This window comes from Mauremys mutica, chromosome 6 (assembly GCF_020497125.1).
Source record: "Mauremys mutica isolate MM-2020 ecotype Southern chromosome 6, ASM2049712v1, whole genome shotgun sequence".
Lineage (NCBI taxonomy): Eukaryota > Metazoa > Chordata > Testudines > Geoemydidae > Mauremys > Mauremys mutica.
Genome location: NC_059077.1, coordinates 76,610,527 through 76,632,018, shown reverse-complemented (window position 1 = coordinate 76,632,018; position 21,492 = coordinate 76,610,527). Strand labels below are relative to the sequence as shown.

The following is a 21,492-nucleotide window of genomic DNA, read 5'->3' as shown; positions in this document are numbered from 1 at the left end:
TAAGCCAGAGCAGCTTTGAAGAGCTGTGATTGTGACATGAAGAAATCTGGTCTGAGTCTCCCCCATGCATGTTATAAAAGGAAAGAGATCCACAGGGACCTTGAGGTTCCAATCTGCATCATTTCAATACAGAATACTATGGCTAGATAATAATCAAAAGACCTAACTTTTACATAATGCTTTACGTCAGTAGATCTCAAAGAATGTTACATCATTATCCCCATTTTGCAGATGGGAAACTGAGATACAGAGTGGTAAAGTGACTTTTCCCAAGGTCACCCAGCAGGCAAGTGACAGAGCTAGGAATAGGCCCAGTATCACTAGGCCAAATGGTTGCTATGTGATTCCTTAACTTCCTTCCGCCCCTCTCTCCCCCCGCCCGTACATTTATTTTAAAAGTCAGTGGGGCTTTAAAATTTTATTTAATCACCACATACAACTCATAAAAGAACATTCCTACCCCACCTGTAAATCTACTGATGCTTGTAAAAAAGCTACTTTCAAACAATAAGACTTTCTCCAGTAACTACAAATCAAAGTATTATTCTGAGTCATAAGATACCATCTATGTTATATATTGTTCCAATATGTTTTGAAGCGCAGTTGTTTTATTTTTTCCCTCCATTAGGAGAATCACCAGTCTATCTTCAAATGTTTAACTCGCTTTGACATTTATTTAAAAACAAATTAATGTTTTGTGCAGTCATGCAAGGCAGCTTTTATAATAGCTGAGAAAATTGGGGGGAAATAAATCTACATTCCAGGATTTTTTTTAAACCAAACTCCTCTAAATAGTATTTCTGAGTCTCAGTCTAAGCCAGGGCATAATCAAACTGGCCTTTCTCTAGCCCATCGAGTCCGTCAGCCCAGGTGGAGGTTGGCATACTCCTGTAGGGGTCTAAGAGAATTCGGAAGCATCGGACAATGAGGATGCCTAAGAAAATAAATAATAAGATCACAAAGACAAAGGTGGTTTTCTGTTCCAGGGTCAAGCTAGCGTCTTGTGGAACATTCCCAGGTGGCAACAAAGTAGAGGTGATAGGCTCTCCTTCCATTGTCCAGGGAAGCTGAAAGGAGTAATCCCCCAGTTTCCTTATTTTCATCATCAGTTTGCTGAGGCCATGGTAGAAGTCACTTAGATGTACTTGTGTTATCTGCAGGGGAAGGGGAAAAAATGTTAGCTAAGAATGCACCTAATTTTTTTGTGTGGTCTCATCTGAACGCAGAGGGCATATGGGAAAGAACACCATGGTTGCATCCATTCCATGTTTATTGGTTTCATAATATGAAAGACCTAATATTACTGTTAAATATCATGAACAGACATCTTGTCTATAAGATGGCCAAGTACTGGGTGGTAAATCTGATCATGTACCATTTGGATTTTCCCTCTCTTCAAGGGGAAGTGTCAGGGTTCCAATCACGCTGCTCAGAGAACACTGCTAAAAGGTAAGCTACCGAAAGGACAGGTCTGAAGCAGACTGTCTCTCATTCCACCTGGGAGAAGAGTGTCATTACTGTGCCAGCAGTTTTGGAGGAGGAGCATCAGAAAATAATAAAAAAATTTAACGCCTTTTATCCCAAATGGACCCAGATGACACAGACAGGGATCTCTTACATACAACTGAAATTCAGACACCTCTAAGCTGGATGCTGGCAGCCATTCTGTGCTTATAGCACAACATGGCATTTATAAAAGATAGGGAAAGTATCTTCTCCATTTGAAACAAGAGGAATTTTAGGGAGGCAGACTGAAATTACTCAAATGTAGCCCAACATATTAGTTAATGCCCTTACCTCATGCTGAAATTCAACCTATGATCTTTTAATATGTAGAGTGAGTCAGAAGCTAGGTTTCACATTTCAAAGCATGCTGTAGTGCTATGTAGTGTCATCAGGTCAGTACTGACTCAGGGCCACATCATGCCATCCTTGCATATGGGCCCACGAAATCAATGAGTAAAGTGAAATGTATTCAAATGGGTGCCCAAATGTGGCTGTAAGAATGTCCCCTACCAAAATCATCAGCACTGCCTAGAGTACTTACATTTCTATTAGTCTCACCTCAGGCATTGGTGAGGCCTAAACCTACCTAGATTATGAAATCCATATGAGGTATGATGGCTACAGGTTATCCCTGTTTGTCCCCAATTTAGCACAATAGGCTACAATCGGAGCACTTCATGCAGATGGTAAGAAAAGAGACTGTTTTTAAACAAAATTGAACCTGAGCTAGGAGGAAGGACGCAAAACTGTGGAAAGAAGCAAAACTTTTATGCTGCCATTTAAATCCATTGAGAATTAGCTGTCATTCACAATGGAGACCTGGTCAGTAATGACATACAAGCACGTCAATAAAAATAACCACCACTGAATGTGCTACTGAGAAAGCACAGTTATATAATTACACGTCAAGCGTAATTTTAAAACCACACATACTTGAAATAAAACAATGGAAGAGGTAATAAAAGAACAAATGTCCCAGCTGTACAATTATTAATGCCTGAACCAATGTATAACTGAAATGACAGAATGATATAAAAGTTGTTAATTTCAAATCTTTGAAAGTATATTTCCAGCTACCAGCTGATGAAAAATTTGAGAGCCTGGCTAATGAAAAGAGCTGTAATCCTAAGATCAAGCAGTTTAATAAAAGTGTCAGATCTTAGATGATAAATGGAGGAGGAAATGTAAGTAAGGTCCAATGATAAATCTTTGAGACACAGGATTTGAGACACAGGATTATAACATTGTGGCAATGATGCTATAATGAAGGTTGAAAACAAACTACTTCTACAAAAAAACCCTTCATTTTAGTCACCAAAGCCCTGAGTTAGCAAAGCACTTCAGCACATGCTTAAGTCTCAAAGACTACAACGACTTCAGCATGTGCTTTAAGTTAACCACAATCTTAAATTCTTTGTTGAATTGGGGCTTGAAAGTCTCTCCTAAAACTACCTTTTGGAGATACGTTTTGTCATCCTTGATTTTAGCACAGATTTGAGTATTTTAGGAAAGGTTTGGAAACATACATTCAATAATGTACAATCATCTAAAAATGGGCTAAGGATTTTGGGGATGGCGGGAAATGGAAAGTTTTCACCTCTCAAGAAAGTTCAGATTTTTACTGTGCTTGAAAAACCTCATTTTAAACTTAGCAGGTCTATATTGCTCAGTAAAACACAAATGCTTTGCATTCTTTGAAGAAACCTGATTTCAAAATCATTTGATGAATTATTAAAGATTGTGAGCTAATTACTTTCTTTAAGGATTGAACAGGCACCCAAAATGGGGTATGTGCAGAGATGTGTTGGGTAATCATTTTCATAGCCATAACTGGTTTTAGTTGATTTTATGTATCAACAGAGGTGTGAAGCATGCTTTGGGTTTGGCAGCCTTTCAACCCCAGACTGCTCATTATCATGCTACAACTACATGCACCAACACCAAAAAAAAGTCATCACAAAAGCCAGTTACGGCTACTTCTTAGGCATAAGTCTTGCCAGCACTTAACCAAAGCTTGTAAGCTTTTTGGAGCACAAAGGGTCTCTCCTTAAGTTCATACTGGAGTTCACTGGAGCACAATGGGACTCTGATCCTAACTGTGGCCGCTGCAATATAAAAGTTAAATCCAACAACAAAATGTTGCTAAATGACAACAAAGTGCTTATCTTTCACATCATTTACAAAACTCACCTTTCTGAAAGCAAGGAAATGACTGCCTAAGGACCTCAGAGATCTTGCACTGCCCATAGAGCAGACAAACATGTAGGGACAGATTCTCAGCTGCCAGTCCAGCTCCTTTGCACCATTGCTGAGCAACTGTGGATCCCCTTGGTGTAGGTCCCCAGTATAGGGGGCTACAGGGAAATGCTAGTACAACCTCAGGCTGTATTATCTTTGCGGGGAAACACCTGTGCATTCATCCCATCCACAACCTACCCTCTTCTCCTCCAGCCTGCATCCCCTTTCTGAGTATAGATCCTAGATTCATGGGGAGATCTTTGTGGGGCCTGGGAGATGGAAGGTATGGTGCTACAGAAGTAGCCAAACAACTTTTCCACATACACCTCTACCCCTCTATAACACGACCCGATATAACACGGGTTCACATATAGCGCGGTAGCAGCGGGGCTCCGGCGGCGCTTTAAAGGGTCTGGGGCTCTGGTTGCTGCAGTGAGCCCAGGGCCCTTTAAATCACTGCTGGAGCCCTGCCGCTGCTACCCCGGGCTCCAGCAGTGGGGCGAACCGGCAATTTAAAGGGCCTGAGGCTCCCCGCGGCTGGAGCCCCGGGCTCTTTAAATCACCACTGCAGCCCTGCCACCTCTGCAGCCCTGCCACCACTACCCCAATATAACGGCGTTTCACCTATATCGCGGTAGGGATTTTTGGCTCCCCACGACCATGTTAGATCGGGGTAGAGGTGTACTTCTGGGGAGATCTGTGCATAAAGGGTCCCTTTCATGTACAGATTTCACGGTGGTGGTGGCGGCATCTTACACTGCAAGCTTCTTGGAGCACAGACTGTCTTTCTGTTTGTTTGTACAGCACATAGCACAACAGGGCCTTGATCCTGACTGGGTCTTCTGTGAGATATCATGATACAAATGATATTATCATCTCCATTTTAGAGACGGAGAAATGGAAGAAGAGTGATTAAGTGACTTGCCAAAGGGTTCACAGGAAGTAGCACGGCAAAGTCAGTGATCGGAGCCAGATTTTCCACTTTTCCATTAGCCACAAAACCATCCTTCCACCCCTCATTACTTTTCACCTTCTTGTCTATGCAGTGATTTATGAAACATTGATGATAATTGTGTAAAACTCAAATAATGATATTGCATATGTATACATTGATCCAGAGAGGAATTCATCGTAGGCATCACAGAAAGTTACGACTGAAGTGGCAGCTATCAGATGATCAAAAAAAGAGTAGGACTGTGGTGATCTGAATATGTTTCTTATTGTTGGTTTTAAAAGCCAGCCAGAGCTGGGCCCGGTTATTACCTGGATTAGAGATCCTCAAGGGAAAAAATATTATAAACAGAGGTTTGTCTAAACACCAGGCTGCTGTCTATCTGACTTAAATAGAATTAAGACTGATTGAGCAAACAGATTAGCCTTTAACTCGATGAGTAGCTTTTAGAGGTAAAGGCATTCAAGTTCAATTTCTTGTTGAAATGATTTCTTCACAGATATGAATAATCTTTCATTTTATGAGTACACAACTGAATACCTTTCTGTCCACATCCATCTCTGTTGTTACCATTCATTCTTGCTAACATGCACATAACCATTAGCTCATTTTATTATAGTTCCGGCTGAGATAGCACTTTCAAGCTAAGTCACTCAGTTGTAGTAGCTATACATTTTTTAAAACAAAAGAACTCAAATGCTTATGATTAATGCCAGCCCAGAAGGTTTTGTTTTGTTTTTGTGGATTAAGCAGAGATGTTTGAAGAAATCGGTGGAGGTCTGTTTTAATGGAATACATCATTTTCCTTGGAACAATAACTGAAATATACCAGGTTTCAGAGTAGCAGCCGTGTTAGTCTGTAACCGCAAAAAGAACAGGAGTACTTGTGGCACCTTAGAGACTAACACATTTATTTCAGCATGAGCTTTCGTGAGCTACAGCTCACTTCTTCAGATGCATAGAATGGAACACACAGACATGAGATATTTATACATACAGAGAACAAGAAAAGGTGGAAGTATGCATACCAACAGGAAGAGTCTAATCAATTGAGATGAGCTATCATCAGGCGGAGAAAAAAAACTTTTTAAGTGATAATTAAGATGACCTATAGAAGGTGTGAGGAGAACTTAACATAGGAAAATCAGGCAGTTTCCCACTTTGCTGCCTGATGTTGCAGCATTTGAGTTGCTGCATAAGTTGTGAGAGGTTCTCAGGACTAGAGCAATCTTCCTGTTGGTATGCATACTTCCACCTTTTCATGTTCTCTGTATGTATAAATATCTCATGTCTGTGTGTTCCATTCTATGCATCTGAAGAAGTGAGCTGTAGCTCACGAAAGCTCATGCTGAAACAAATTTGTTAGTCTCTAAGGTGCCACAAGTACTCCTGTTCTTTTTGAAATATACCAACGACCATGTCACTGCCACATAGGGACTGAACTTTTATTTCAAACAAGTCAGGAAACAGAATTAGGGTTACCACAGCCAGCTCAACTCTGTCCCCTTGCACATTTGCATGACATTGGGATCTCTCACTCTTTTGGACAATCTCTCTCCATCGTTAAGGTTGTAACAAGGTTATCATTATCAATCAAATTTTGATCTGTCCCTAGTTTCACCCAGACTCACCCAATCTACAATGACTGGACAATCTACTCTGGATGCTATAAACTTCCATTGCTGGTTCAGTTACCTATCTCATGCTACAGAAACCACCTACCTGCAAACCTGAAATTTGTTAAAGTTTGAGTGTCCCTGCAGGGGTCAAACCACCCAAGTATATGGAGTTGAGAAGGTTACTAGCTTTGATACAGACGCACTTATTGAATACATTACACTGCTTTAGAAAGTTGGGAGACAGACTACCAGGAATATGCAGGCAGAGTTAAGGTCAGTGCACCTTAAATCAGCATTTCTAGACTTTCCAACATTTGGTTTTGAAAAAGGCAAACTTGCATTGAAAATGGTTGTGTTGTTTAATTATTTCTTTGCCAGGAACCCTAAAAAGCTTTCAAGCTTCTTAATTTGAAAATAATATAACAGACTAATGGAAAAGAGTTGGGCATGGTGGCGTGCGCCTGTAATCCCAGCTATTTGGAAAGCTAAGGCTAGCAGATCGCTTGAGCTCAGGGGTTCTGTGCTGCGGTGTGCTATGCCAATTAGGTGTCCGGAGCCACTGACAGCCTGGCCAGTGAGTGGCTGAACAACTCGAATGCCGTATTGTGATCGACGCTCTCTCTATGAGGGCTAATGGACCAATCGATCAAGAAGACAATGGAAAGAAACTGTTCTTTTTTTAAATGTCACTCTTCCAAAACCGCTGTGTTTGTAACTGAATTGGACTTTGCACTGTTATGTTTAAACTGCACCTTTTTCTATTACCATTTATATAAAATAGTATTTTATATAATTGAATATAGGATTTGTGTTTGTTTTATGAAAGACTCTTGTAACATATATGTACAAGAAGGAACCTGAAATCTCAATTTGCTAACTTTTGTACAATTAGAATCTCACCCTTTACCATTCAATGTGTTGTGTTTTTTGCAATTCTTATACTATATTTGTGTATAAACACTGCAGTGAACAGAGTCAAATATTTGCAAAACCGCCCAATTTTTGAAACACATTTGATGTTCGGTAGCAAATGAAATTCTAGGCTACTGTAAATGGACATCAGGAATCATAACATTCAAAAACCAGTGGGAGAACACTTCAACCTCTCTAACCACTCAGTGACAGACTTGAAGGTGGCAATTTTGCAACAAAAAAACTTCAAAAACAGACTCCAAAGAGAAACTGCTGAACTTGAATTAATATGCAAACTAGATACTATTAACTGTGGCCTAAACAAAGACTGGGAATGGTTGGGTCATTACACCAATTGAATCTATTTCCCTATGTTAAGTTCTCCTCACACCTTCTATGGGCCATCTTAATTATCACTTCAAAAAGTTTTTTTTCCTCCTGCTGACGATAGCTCATCTCAATTGATTAGACTCTGCCTGTTGGTATGCATACTTCCACCTTTTCATGTTCTCTGTATGTATAAATATCCCCTGTCTGTGTGTTCCATTCTATGCATCCGAAGAAGTGAGCTGCAGCTCATGAAAGCTCATGCTAAAATAAATTTGTTAGTCTTTAAGGTGCCACAAGTACTCCTGTTCTTTTTGTAAATGGAAGTAGCTCCACTGCAGTCAGTGGTGTTACACAGATTAACACCGGCTGAGGACCTGGCCCTTTGTTTCTAGGTGTGATGAAGAACACATAATCTCCAGGCTTTTAAAGACATCAGCAAAGGAAATTCAGAGATAAAAATCCTGGAATTATCTATTTATATATATATTATTTTTATATAAAATTCCTTTTCCATAGACAAAAAATGAAATTCCAGATTAAGTGTATTCCAGGTCACATTTATCTCTATTATTTAATAAATCACTTGCTATACAGTTTTAAGCAAATTACCTAAAATTAACAGGCAACCCTTTAAAATGAGCTGGATCAGTGGAGGAATCTGACCAGCTAAAACCAGTCCTGAGCATATAGATACACAATTTAAAGAGTTTTGACCCACTTTGACATATCGGACCAAATTCTTTATTGGTGTAAATGGCCACAGGTGCCATTGATTTAATTGCTTTAGATTTATCGTGGCAGAGAATTTGGCCCCTGAAAACTGTAAAATGTATAAATAATAAACATGTTAGGACTGAGATTGTGTGGGAATATCCTTGCTTTTAAGATAAAACTGAGGGACCAAATTTTGCCCTTACTTACACCCATGCAAACTCACTGACTTCATTCTTAAGAGCAGAATTTGTCTCTGTGACTTCACAAGGTACCTCACAAGTATGTATAATTTAATGTAAGTATATGGATTTAATGGCACATGTGGGTTTCCATTATGGCTTATCTAGTGTAATGTAAATCATGTGATTGCATGCAAGACCTAAATTGTGTCACAGCCACATGTACTATTTTTCTATAATATCCTTTCTAGTTTAGCAGATTAGTCACTGCATTTCCTTACATACAAACATCACACAAGCTTCTTCGCACTCAAACATCCCTATTCTAAACATCTGCACAAAGATTTTTTCCGTACGCTCACAACTCTATTGTAGTGATAGTCATATCAAAGCCACCTGGAATACATATAACTTCACAAAACTAGTCACTAAATTGACAAATTGTATTAAATATGCCCACTGTGGTATCTACTTATGCCTCACAACCCTCATGTACAATATCACACTTTGACCCTGACAACCATCACTGCACAGTCTGAGTGTGAATGCAGCGACTCTTGTCTTACTTTACACTGCCTCACCCTCTCCTATTTATGAACTCAGGGCCAGCAGATTGCCACTGCCCTACATGCACTCACATCCTCATCTTCCTCCCAACAGCTTTTAGGGGCAGAGCCTCGCAGCCTGGTGGTATGGCTAGAAAAAGACCACATAGTGCAAGAATCAGTGACTGACTTTGTTAAAGCAACTTGATGAAGTTAATTGGATTTCAGGGGTAATATTAATATTATATTACTATAAAAGGAACTGTACTTTTTCTTTGGCTGCCTCTCCAATAACACTGTGTACTGTAATTATGTTGAATAGTATATGGTAATGTTTAAACTGCACCTGTATCTTTTACCTTAGATGTATAGAAGTAGCATTTTGTAATACTAAATATATGCTGTGTGTACTCATTTAATGAGACACCCTATTGTAAGGTATATGCACATAGGGGCAAAGTTACTGGGGGAACCACTTAGTGCCAGAATCAGCAACTGACTTTATTGAAGTAACTGCTCACTTTACTGGCTAACTGGATTTAAACAAAAAGGACAGCATGTGGGAGTCAGCTGGTATAAATCAGCATAGCTTCAATGGGTTTACACCATCTGAGGACCTGGCCCCTAATCTGAACCCACCATACAAAATACACTATTTCCTTTTCCCTTTGTCTCCATGTACTTTTCCTTCTAAAAAGTTTACAGCTAGCATTGTAGCTAACAAAATTTAGAAATGCTAGCATTGTAATTCTTTCCCCATTGCATAGTGCTAAGGCATGTCCATAATATATTAAATGTTAAAGCCCTTTAAGCTAACATGTTATTAAAATATTTGATTAGGCTGGATCCCACTGGGAAGAAATAATCCGATTACAATTACAAACCTTTCCAAATTAAGAAATCCGCTGCTCAATGAGACTAATATATTTTACATTCCTCTTTCTTGCATTAGTAAAGGTCAACTTTGTTAACCTTAATGAACTTTTCAAAAAAAAACCGTAAAAAACAGTACAGGTCACATATACTTTGTATTAATTTATTTTAGATACATTTAATTTTAGTAGGTTTTAGATCTCCATGTCACAAAATCTTACCTTCTATCCAGGAAATATTGCATATAAACAGTATTAACCAGGCATGTAAAATATAAAAATATTATTTATTAAATAAGTACAATTGGGCACACAGTTTTTGTTATACAAGTACCTTCATCTAGTCGAGAGAAAACCCGACCCATTTCCTTCTGCAGCTGTTACGGGTAGTTCCAGGTATCTTTAGTTTCCATTCTTCTTCACCTTGCTCATAATGTAAGTGCAAAGTAGCAGGGGCTGCAAAGAACCTGGATGAACACCTAAGCACTAGAGCTGCCTTTAAAAGGCTTAGAATTTTACATGAAAAGCAATGTTAGACAAGAATGCTATTTGTGTGTTAGAAATAATTAGCTGACAAGACTGTCGTTTCTTTGAGGCGAGGCATGATTTCAGTTCTGCCTCAGCAACTCTTCAGTAGATTCTGCTTCAATGAGTACAGCAGCAGCCTAGCAATCTGTCTGAAACTGTCTTCAGGAGAATATTAACATTCAAAAGTAGTACATGAAATAAATAAAAAAAATCACAGGGCATTCCCATATCTTTGCTAAAATTGAAGCCATAAATATACCAGTATTTCTCTTTTTACTGTAAGGATTGCTGTCAGTATTAGACAAATAGCATTCATCAGCCAATCTGATTACAGTTTGTGACCTTCAGGAAAACTCCTTAATTAGAAGACTTCTAAAAAACAATGTGTGAGAGTAATTCTCGGCTACATTTACTATATAAAAATAACCTGCCGGCAACAGCATCTGGCATGCACCCGTCAACATAGCTGTTGATTGTTTTTAAACTTATTTTGATGCATTTCTTTTTTCCTGGAAGCCGTATTTGTTTTCAAGCCATGTGCAAAAGTTTCCCTTAATAAAATAGCTGCTTTATTTGAGGAAAAAACACTCTGTAAAGCAACATGGTTCTTATTTTCCCTTCCTGAAAGAAAACAACGCTAGTTTTAAAATGGTGTGCCAAGTAAATGACACTGATTTAAACACTGTTTTTCCCCTGGTTTCCACTTTTTCTGAAGGGGCTCAAGGGGGCAGGGGAAAGGATGAACAATTTATAGTTAGATCAGGGCATTTGTGCTACAGCCCTGTGTAGGGGGCAATGTGGAACCAATCCCCCCCAGCAGCAGCATCATAGGACAATTTGTTTCCCATCTAAGGGGCAATCCATTTCCCAAGGTGCTTTGATGGTTATTGAGAGAGGCCCTTTGTGGTCCCCCTTCCATCCCTGCAGGCCCGTGTAAGGACTACACGCAATCTGGCTCTTAACGCTTTGTCTGATTTCACCATAGTAAACAAAGAGGAATAATATCTCCACTCATTCATCACACACACATGCAAAATTCCACATACCTGGCTCCAGGTGGGGAGGAGCGGCAGCATGGATGCAGAAACAGGGGTTGTACTGAGCTTTACTCCTGGTCTACACACAGCTTTTGTACAGGTGTACCAGTTTCAGTTATGGGTATGATTTTTTTTTAACTGAAAGAGTTATACCAGTACAAGCCCTAGTGTGGATGCAGTTATACTGAAATAACAGTATATACCACTATAAACCTAATTATACCAGTATAACTGTCCACACTAGAGTATTGTGCTGCTTTAGGGCTTGGCTACACTTACAAATTTGCAGCGCTGCAGCAGGGTGTGAAAACACACCCTCTGCAGCGCTGCAAATTGCGGCGCTGCAAAGCGCCAGTGTAGTCAAAGCCCCAGCGCTGGGAGCCGGGCTCCCAGCGCTGTCCGTTATTCCCCACAGGGAGGTGGAGTACGGACAGCGCTGGGAGAGTTTTCTCCCAGCGCTGGCACTTTGACTACACTAAGGGTATGGCTACACTTACGGTTTGCAGCGCTGGTAGTTTGCAGCGCTGGTCATCCAGCTGTGCAGGGCCAGCGCTGGTGTGTGGCCACACTCACAGCTACCAGCGCTGGTGTGTGGCCACATTTGCAGCATTAGCAGCGCTGCTGGGAGTGATGCATTATGGGCAGCTATCCCAGCATTCAAGTGGCCGCAACGTGCTTTTCAAAAGAGGGGGGTGGAGTGGGGTCTAGTGTGACAGGGAGCGGGGGGAGAGAGAGAGGGGATTTTTGGAGCCAACACTGTGTGTTTAGCTTCCTGACTTGAAAAATCAGAACATGTTTCCAACCCCTTAGTCTTAACTCTTAATTGCAAACAGCCTGCAGCCAACACGACTCCCCGCTGTTTCATTCCCTCCCTGCCTGCAATCTCATTTGATTGTTTACAGCCAGGTACAGATGATCACAGCAAACAGGAGCTCTGTTTGTTTTTTAGATAAGTGGCAACGGCAACGGCAACAGAGCTCCGATCGGAGCTCATTCACAACAAAACAAAGAGAGGCTGCATAACAAAACAAAGAGAGTAATTTATAAAAGCATTCTGGGATACACCTTATACCCTGGAGGCCAATCACAGCGCTGGTGTGTGGCCACACTTGATGACCAGCGCTGCAGCACCAGCGCTGGAATCCTTATTCCCCATGCTGAGTGAGGTGTACGGCCAGCGCTGCAGCCAGGGAGTTGCAGCGCTGGAAGTGCCCTGCAGGTGTGGCCACTTACTAATTGCAGCGCTGGTGGAGGCTTTCCAGCGCTGCAAATCGCCAGTGTAGCCATACCCTTAGCGCTTCAAAGCGCTGCCGCGGCAGCGCTTTGAAATGCAAGTGTAGCCAAAGCCAGAGTTATACTGGAAAGTTGTACAACTTATACGTGTAGCTAGCCAAGGCCTTACAGTGTTGGTAGCACAGAGGTAGTACACTACTGCCTCACTAAAACTGAATTACTAAAAAGAGCCCAATTCAGGACAGCTTTGTGATCCCAGCAAAGTTATGTGGGTTATCGGGAGGTACTTTTGTGTTTTTAAAAAATAAACTGTTTCTGCTGAGCACTTCTTATTGAATTATTCCCTTTGTGACACCAGCTTCAGCCTTTGTATACTAATCCACTCAGTTTCTCTCCTAGCTAGAGGATCAGCATGAATATACACAACAACCAAAAGATAAAGGCAGGATGGAAGAGGTTTGTTAGATCCAAGAGGAAAACTGTATGTGAGAGGCTGTTTTACTATATTAAACAAAGTTGTAGATAGGTTCTAAATAATTGGAAAATGTCATTCATGAATGTTTTCTCTTTTGGTCTGCCCATCTTTGTAGAGATTCACAACACTGAACCCATGTATGCTCCAATGAATGCACAGTTTGTGGCTAATAAACATGGGGACAGAGAGAATTGATGAAACAATGGGTGTAAAGATTCATTATATCTTTTTGTTTTGTATTTTATTAAAGTCTACAAACAGATGACAACAGTGACATTCATTTAAGGCCCAATAAAGTCCATGGGCGTCTTTCCAGTGAGTTTATTGGGCTTTAATGCAGTGGCCTTGCATACTATTGATATCAGCAATGACATCACTGTGCTGTAGTTACCAAATTAACAATACCTCCCACAATTGTCTCATGGTATTTACTATGGGCTTAAATCCTTATGTCCTTACTCTATTGTGCTCACACTTTACTGCACTGGGGTTTGTCACAGCAAGGACCTCAAGCTTTCTCTTTGTAACTATGGCATAACAGAGCTGTGTTTGTGAAGATTACATACATCACATTTGGTGAAAACACTCTGTAGGAACAGCAAGGTAAAAATCTATTATAGCCATTTTAGTCAATTGCTCTCCAGAGGTAACACTCAAACCATCCCACTAATTAATTCTCATTACAGTACTAAACTACAGCATCTCTATATCTGACTCTATTTGGTGTTCTAGGGATGTTCTTGGTGTGATTTTATTAATAGGTCTGAAGGTATCCTTTTAAGTTAGCTGGTTATTATTGCACAACCTTTCCAAAAGGCTATGAAAAAATAAAATGTCACCCAGAGATCCAATGAAACCTCTGCACCAATACTTACCATGAATCTGCCACATCACTGGAAGAATCCTACTCATTTTGATTCACTCTTCACCCTGCCATGTCACTCAAAATGAGCTGTGCAAAACTGACAGCTCTGAAAGTCACAGAATATTGCAAACATTCTGTAGGAACACATCTAGAGAAGTTTCTAAGATATGCAAGCGGGTCTGAGACTACCAATGCTGCTATCACTGACCGACTGAATCTGACAGTGAGCAAGAGAATGAAAGAAAAAAATCAATAGCCCATTTATCTCCAACTCACTTTCTCAGATACACCTCTACCCCAATATAACGCTGTCCTCGGGAGCAAAAAAAAAATCTTACCACGTTATAGCTGAAACCGCATTATATCGAACTTGCTTTGATCCACCGGAGTGTGCAGCCCCGCCCCCTTGTGCTGTTTTCCTGCGTCATATCCGAATTCATGTTATATCAGGACGCGTTATATTGGGGTAGAGGTGTACCTGGGGATTACAGACTCCTGTTATAAACAGTTAGTTTAGGGTTAAGGTTTTTTTTTTTACCTGTGAACACCTGACCAGAGGACCAATCAGGGACAAGATAATTTAAAATCCCTGTGGAGGGAAGTTTTTTTTCCTGTGTCCTTTGTTTGAGTGACTTGCTAGTTGGAATTAAAGGAGTCCAGATGTCTTAATCAAGTCCTCTCAGAGTTCTGCAATAATTTCTTCTATTCAAGCTAGTGAGTATTAGAAAGGGAACTAGTATTTTTATATTGTTATTTTTGTATTTGCAATTGTGTGTTTTGCTATAGAATTTCTTTAATTCTGTACTGTTATTGCTTTTACTGAGAAAGAAAGGAGGGGGGATTCTCTTCAGAGATTGATAAGTTTAGACCCTGTGTATTGTTCCATCTTGGTATTACAGAGACAGTTTACTTTCTTTTTATTTTTTAATAAATTTTTTCTGTTAAGGACTTGGTTGATCTTTCCTTGGGTGAATTCTCAGGGAAAGGGGAGGAGGAAGGCATCCCTCTGTAGTTGAATCCCAGTATCTCTCCTAGGAGAAGGGAGGGGGGAGGAAGCAGGGGAGAATGGTTTACTTCTCCTAGGTGTAAGAACTCCATGGATTTGGGGCTCTTGGGATCCCCAAGGATTTTGGGGAAGGACTGTGTCCCAATACACGTACATTATTGGGTGGTGGCAGCTTTTACCAGATCTAAACTAGGATTTTAGTTTAGGGGAGTCCATGCAGGTCCCCATCTTGGAACCCAACAGCTCTAAGTGGGGGTGAGACCTATGACATGGTTGGCAGTGGTGACGAACCTGAGAGCCATACAGAGGCAAGGCTTTTCTACCAAAGGGAGTTTTGAAGCAGTTTTCAGGGTTGACTCTACACCCATGTGAATTGACTGAAGGGAAGCCAGAGGAACATGCTAATGGCTTGCTCTTGGTCTATTGCTCATTGCCATGTATCTTGTCAGACTGGCTGCTAGGCGTGCATGTTCCAGCAGTGAATGATTTTACAAGGTCTGTAGTGATGATCACTTAGGTATCCTAAAGCAGGACTGAGCCCTAACCTGTCAACTCTGACATTCTGAAAATAGGCTGTGGGCCAGATTAACTGAAATGGATGAAGGGAGACGTTATACTTCCCTGAGCCAGCTTGGCCCCCTCTGTCTCCAAGTCAGATCCATCTTAAATGAGGCAGGAGCTAGCTTCACATCTACCCTTCCCTCATTGTTTTCTTGGGGGAAAGGGAGACGGGCAAGAAAGAGAACACTCTATTTTTAGGAGGTGAGATCCACTGGAGCTCCCCTGGCAGATGCTGGGAGGGGCACAGTGTTCTAGTGCATCCCTGATGACTCTTCCCATGGTCCCCTTCAGGCTAAAATTTTCTACAGGCCCCCTAACAGAGGGGAAATTGCAGTTTTTTTTGACACTTGCATCATTGTGGTCTGGTGGATTTTCTGTTGTCATGAGTCTCTGAGACTGGCCTAGAACTAGAGCTAACCCTACAGTTCCATCTGGTAGCTTTTCTGGACACACTTCTCTTGCCTGTCCATCTGGACTCTAAAACATTGAATCTCTTAATATTGAAGGGATTCGAGTGCAAGTTAAATAGAGCTATGAATTATGGTTCTAAAATGTCAAGTAAAATGCAATACAATTAACTTTAAAATAATTCATTATACTTACTCCTAGCATGCTTGTTATCTATTTGCAATGGTAGAAAAGGGATAAAAAATAATAGGTATAATTGGTCAACAGTTTTCTGCAAGAATAGTTTTCAGATGAAAAATGCAGTTTCTGCAAAAAATAAAAAATTTCCACAAGAAATTTGGGTTGTGTTCAGTTGTGCTGAAATTTTTTAATTTTCTGTCAGGAAAATCCAAATGAAATATTTTGTTTCTGCTCAGTTCAGTCTGAACTGGAATATTTCATTTTATTGAACTAATCTGAAACCTTCCATTTTGAATCAGTTCAGAAGAAATTAAACGGTATTTCCCTAGTGCATTGTGCTTTTGTGTTCTTCACAGATTTTCTAAGATAATACCATTGTAATATTTTCCATATTCTTAACTTGTTTTGATGTGAAGAACTACATTACTCTTGACAACTCCTATAAAAAGTGGTTTAATGATAATTATGATCAATATTTATATGGGCATCAGGTCTGAAATCAGTGTGCATTCAAAGATAGACACAAGCATTTTTTAAATGTAACTATAAAAGCAATCTTTCATAGCCACTTAGATTTTGAGCAAAAACCCACAAGCGTGAGGATCTTAGCAAAGATGCCACATTCACTGAGATTCAGTGACATTCCTGCCAGCTCCACACAAGTGTAAAACTATATTTTGCATAAGTAAATTGATTTTTTTGTTTTTCATTGAAAGTTGGCCTTTAGGCCTCTGGCTGGCTCAGACACCTGTAAGAGTCTATCCCCTCTATGTATTTGTCTGGCACCATGAGAATATTCTGGCACATATATTATAAACACTGTGGATCACATTTTGGTTCCAAAAAAAAGCTGGAATTGGGATGTTTATAGGTGCTTGGAGGACATGGATTTTTTCCCCCTACTCCTTCCTCCCAGGTCACAAAGCTCTAGTACTGGCACACCCTTAAGCCCTCTATAGAGCTGATTTTGAAAAGTAGATCTGTACAATCATAGATCTACTTTCTACACTCCTGCTTCTTTCCAATTATCCCCTCTATCCTGTTGTGTGTAGAGGTGTGAGTGCACACATGTGTGCGTATTTCCTCCTCATTACATTACGGCCCTGTAGCTCCAAAATAACAGGATAGTTTAGGCACTTTTAAAGAAACATTTTGACCACGTAGGCAGGAGTGGCTCATAAGGATGTATTTATTCTCTCTATTTACATCTATCTAACTCAAACATTGTTCCCTTTGGAGTCAGGGACATTGTACCTCTAAATGAAAAAACTTATTCAGTGTAGTTTTCCTGTCCAGATATGGAAAACTTATCACAGTTTTACTAACACTCATGATTTTATGACAAGTCTCACAATTTTTGCTGTTTTAATTAAAGCCCCAGTTCCTGGAATCAGGTGATTGTGAGTATTTCAACTTTAATTTAAAAAAAATCTTTATGGTTGCAGAGAAAAGCTTCAAAGACTCAGAAAACACAAGACAAATAGAAAGAACCCAAATTTATTATTTTGGAAATCTCATGATTTTAAGCCATGTGGGGGATTGAGGGTGGGGGTGGGGACTGACTCTGGGGTTTTGAATGTGTGGAGTTGGCAGTACTGTATTAGTCTCAGTTATGGATGGATATATGGCCTGAAGCAGCAATCACAGAATCATAAAAGTATAGGGCTGGAAGGGACCTTTTAAGGTCATGTAGTGCAACCCACTGCACTGAGGCAGGACCAAGTAAACAGGCCATTCCTGACAGGTGTTTGTCCAATTTGTTCTTCAAAACCTACAATGACAGGGATTCCACAGCCTACCTTTGAAGCCTATTTCAGTGCTTAACTACCCTTATAGTTAGGAAGTTTTTCCTAACATCCAGACTAAATCTGTTGCAGATTAAGTTGATTAATCCTTGTCCTGCATATGGACGACAGCTGATCACTGTCCTCTTTATTACAGCACTTAACATATTTGAAGACAGTTATCAGGGCCTTCCTCAGTCTTCTTTTCTCGAGGCTAACGCTTTTTAACCTTTCTTCATAGGTCAGGTTTTCTAAATAGTTTATCGTTTTTGCTGCTCTCCTGTGGACTCTTTCCAATTTGCCCACATCTTTCTTAAAGTATGGCACCCAGAACTGGATACAGTACTCCAGCTAAGGCTGCACCAGTGCTGAATGGAATAGGACAATTTCTTCCCATAATTTGCATAAAGTCATACAGTTTAAGGTCAGACGGGACCACCAGATCTTCTAGTCTGACCTCCTGTATATCACAGGCCACCAATACCACCCACACACTAAACACAGCAACTAAAATTAGACCAAAATATTACAATCTATAGGAGACTGGACTATTATGTGCCACAGGCAAAGAATAAGCAGGATGGAGATGCACCAGTGCCAGAGACCCCCACAATGGCAGAGAAATGATTAAGTTAGATATGTCTGATAATCCGACCAAGTTAAGTGAAGAGGGTAAGATGTCAACGTGGCTTAGGGAAAAGCCACATTTTAAACTGAATTTATTCTGGATATTGTGCTTTTTCCCTTTTCTAGTTGACCTGCCCTGACCATTTTATAGTAGCTTAAACAGTCACCACTTTTATACCAGCCAGCATACAGATACCACATCAATGAGACTAGTCTAAATCCTGTTTATATGGTCATCATCTACCAACGATCTTAAAATTTGGTTCAGGTAGAGGTGGAAATTACATTTCATCTTCTCATTAAGCATTTTTGTATACAGAGAAAGTTGAGGAAGGGAGAGGACAAGAATCACCATTGGGGTGAGGTGAGCATGACTTGAAGTTACCAAAGAGCTAAGATTTTCTAAGAGGTTATGAAGCACTCTCTTACATTTTTGTTTATCAACTTTCAGTTTAAGCATGTATGGCCTAGGCGATAGTATTGCCAATTTCAGGCACTATTCATAAACAGTTCAATTATGGCACTTCTACAAAATCAGCAAAAATGTCTCCTGTTGCAAATCACATTGAGTTTTCCGTATCATTTTTAGAAAGTGCTATAGATGAGAACCTTAATCCAAAGGTGGTGTTTAATACACTAGCTCATTTCAACATGACAATTCAGAAGATGGACTTGCATATTATGCTTCACTACTGATTCATTTATTTTCAACTTGATTTGCACTCTTTGTTTGTGCTGTAGGGGTATCAAACAAAAAGAGAGTGCCACAATATCATTTAAATAATTCATTATAAAATCAACATTTCAAACTGAATTTACTTTATTTGCATTCCTCTGTTTCTTTTAATGCAGCCTGGAAGTGAGGTCTAACATAACAACACAACACATTTCTGCTGCCAAAACAAAGATTATTGTAAAAAAATATTAAACATTTCTGCTTTCCCCTCCCTCAAAAAACATAGTGGTTTATGTAAATTGCTGTGTAAAAATCTGAAAGCAATACAGCAGTGATAAATGCTGGTTGCATTTAAAAGGGTACTGGACAACCCATGACAGGCAGCTCTGGAAGAAAACAACTACTTAAAATTACAGCTCACGTGTCCATGGCAGAATAAAAGGGTATGAATAATTCCATTTTTTCATTAGTACATTTTATTAACCAATAACTAGCAATGTGAAATTTTACTACTATTGCTCTGATAATTAAAATACTGAATTAGGATATATATCCTTAAAGAGAGCATTACAGCATATTAAATAAGAACTATGATACATTTCAATTATGTCAGCTACTGTGCCTTCAAGCAGCATTTTATGTCCAAGTGACACACACACACACACAAACAGTAACAGCACTGAACAGACTTTATTGTTTAAAAAAATATAACTCCTCCCTAATATTCCTAATTCCATTAGCTAATAGTCCCTGAAAGTCCTTTCAGAATAATATAAACAGCTTCGTAGCATCAAACAAGAATACAAGTGGGGGAGAGGTAAGGGACAAAACACTGACTTTTCTGCTAGATGATTTTTATCCTGATTTTCAATAACTCAGTAGAACAGACAGCTACAGGTCAGAAATGAGATGGTATTGTCTTAGTAGCAATAGATACCGTAGACATAAGTGCTGGCACATGGAGAGATTTGAATGACAGTATGTTTTCCTCCTTCAAGATTTCCGTCTTTGGTGCAAGAGTTGTCCCTTTTCACAACCATGTAACCTTTTCAGGATTGGAAGGGGGAGAGAGAAAGAAATGTCTCTAACAATAAACCCATTCTGTTGAAATTTTATGCAGTGCTCCACATGGGTTTCGGCAGAGAATGCTGGTACCAGCCAAATAATTCTCCCCTGCTTTCTAAAAAAATTATTATTATTATTATTCAAAATAAGCCACTTACTTTTGGAGTGGGAATGGGATGAAAGTGTCCTCTTGCTGACTCTTCCAGAAATGCAAAAGGCCAGCTCTGCCCACATTGCTTTTTCTAGTTAAAGGGGACAGTGTCAATTTGAAAATCAGATTTATTTGAACAATTTGTACTTGCTATATTTACAACAGCTGAGATTACCATAGCTGAAAGAGAATAGAGGGGAAATATTTTTCACAGCTCATATATTTCAGTTGCAGTACTCTTGTGTATGGTTTATAACAATAGTAGGTGTAACCCTTCTGCCAGGCAGAGTTGACAGCAACAGGGGTCGGGTTCAATACATAGGGGTTCCCTTTCAACAGTACAATGTAAAACCGGCTTGAGCCCCCAACCAGTGACCTGGGGAAATTACACACACATCCCTGGGCACCTCAAAGAGGCAATACTTCCCCTCTCGCAAGCACAGAGTCTTGGTGTAGCAAAAATCTTTAATAACAGGAGTTAAACAACTCAGCATTAAATTGGGAAAACACCACAACTAGGGTCTGTAAACACAAACTAGGAACCAGAAGACCCACTCCCAAGTAGATTGGCCCATGACCTTTCCCTTTGGTTCTTGAGTCCAGCAACCCAAAAGTCACCTCACTCACAGTTTCTATCCTTGGTCAGTGCAGCCCCAGAGTTCAAAAGTTCATCTGCAGAGTTTACCTCCCAGCCTGGGTGGAAGGAGAGAGGTATGGAAGCACCTTACATGCTCCGCTGCTCAGGCCCTCGACAACTGATTGATACACCTCTCTGTAGGGTTCTGCTGCAGTCTTCACCGCCAGCCGCACCTCTCCACCAGCCGTTCTGCTAGCCACGCCTCACTGCCAGCCACTCAGCTGGCCACACCTCTCCACTAGCCGCTCACCAATATGGGAGGAGTTATAATTCTGTTCAGTGCTGTTACTCGTGTGTGTGTGTGTGTGTGTGTGTGTGTGTGTGTGTGTGTGTGTGTGTGTGTGTGTGTGAGAGAGAGAGAGAGAGAGAGAGAGAGACAGACAGACACTTGG

General features: G+C 40.2%; 1 protein-coding gene across 2 annotated transcripts; it reads right to left on the bottom strand.

Annotated features, from left to right (window-relative positions):
- Nucleotides 1-585: 585 nt before the first annotated feature.
- CTXN3 (cortexin 3) lies at nt 586-20,548 on the bottom strand. 2 transcript variants are annotated; one of them, XM_045022090.1, is made up of 2 exons: nt 20,471-20,548; nt 586-1,154 (listed from the first exon to the last, which is right to left on the bottom strand). In XM_045022090.1, the coding sequence occupies exon 2, from the start codon at nt 1,104-1,106 to the stop codon at nt 813-815; it is 294 nt and encodes a 97-aa protein (XP_044878025.1). In that variant the 5' UTR covers nt 1,107-1,154; nt 20,471-20,548; the 3' UTR covers nt 586-812. The 2 variants fall into 2 exon arrangements, with proteins under 2 accessions (XP_044878025.1, XP_044878024.1); XM_045022089.1 differs by lacking the exon at nt 20,471-20,548 and adding an exon at nt 10,202-10,566.
- Between the last annotated feature and the right edge of the window lie 944 nt (nt 20,549-21,492).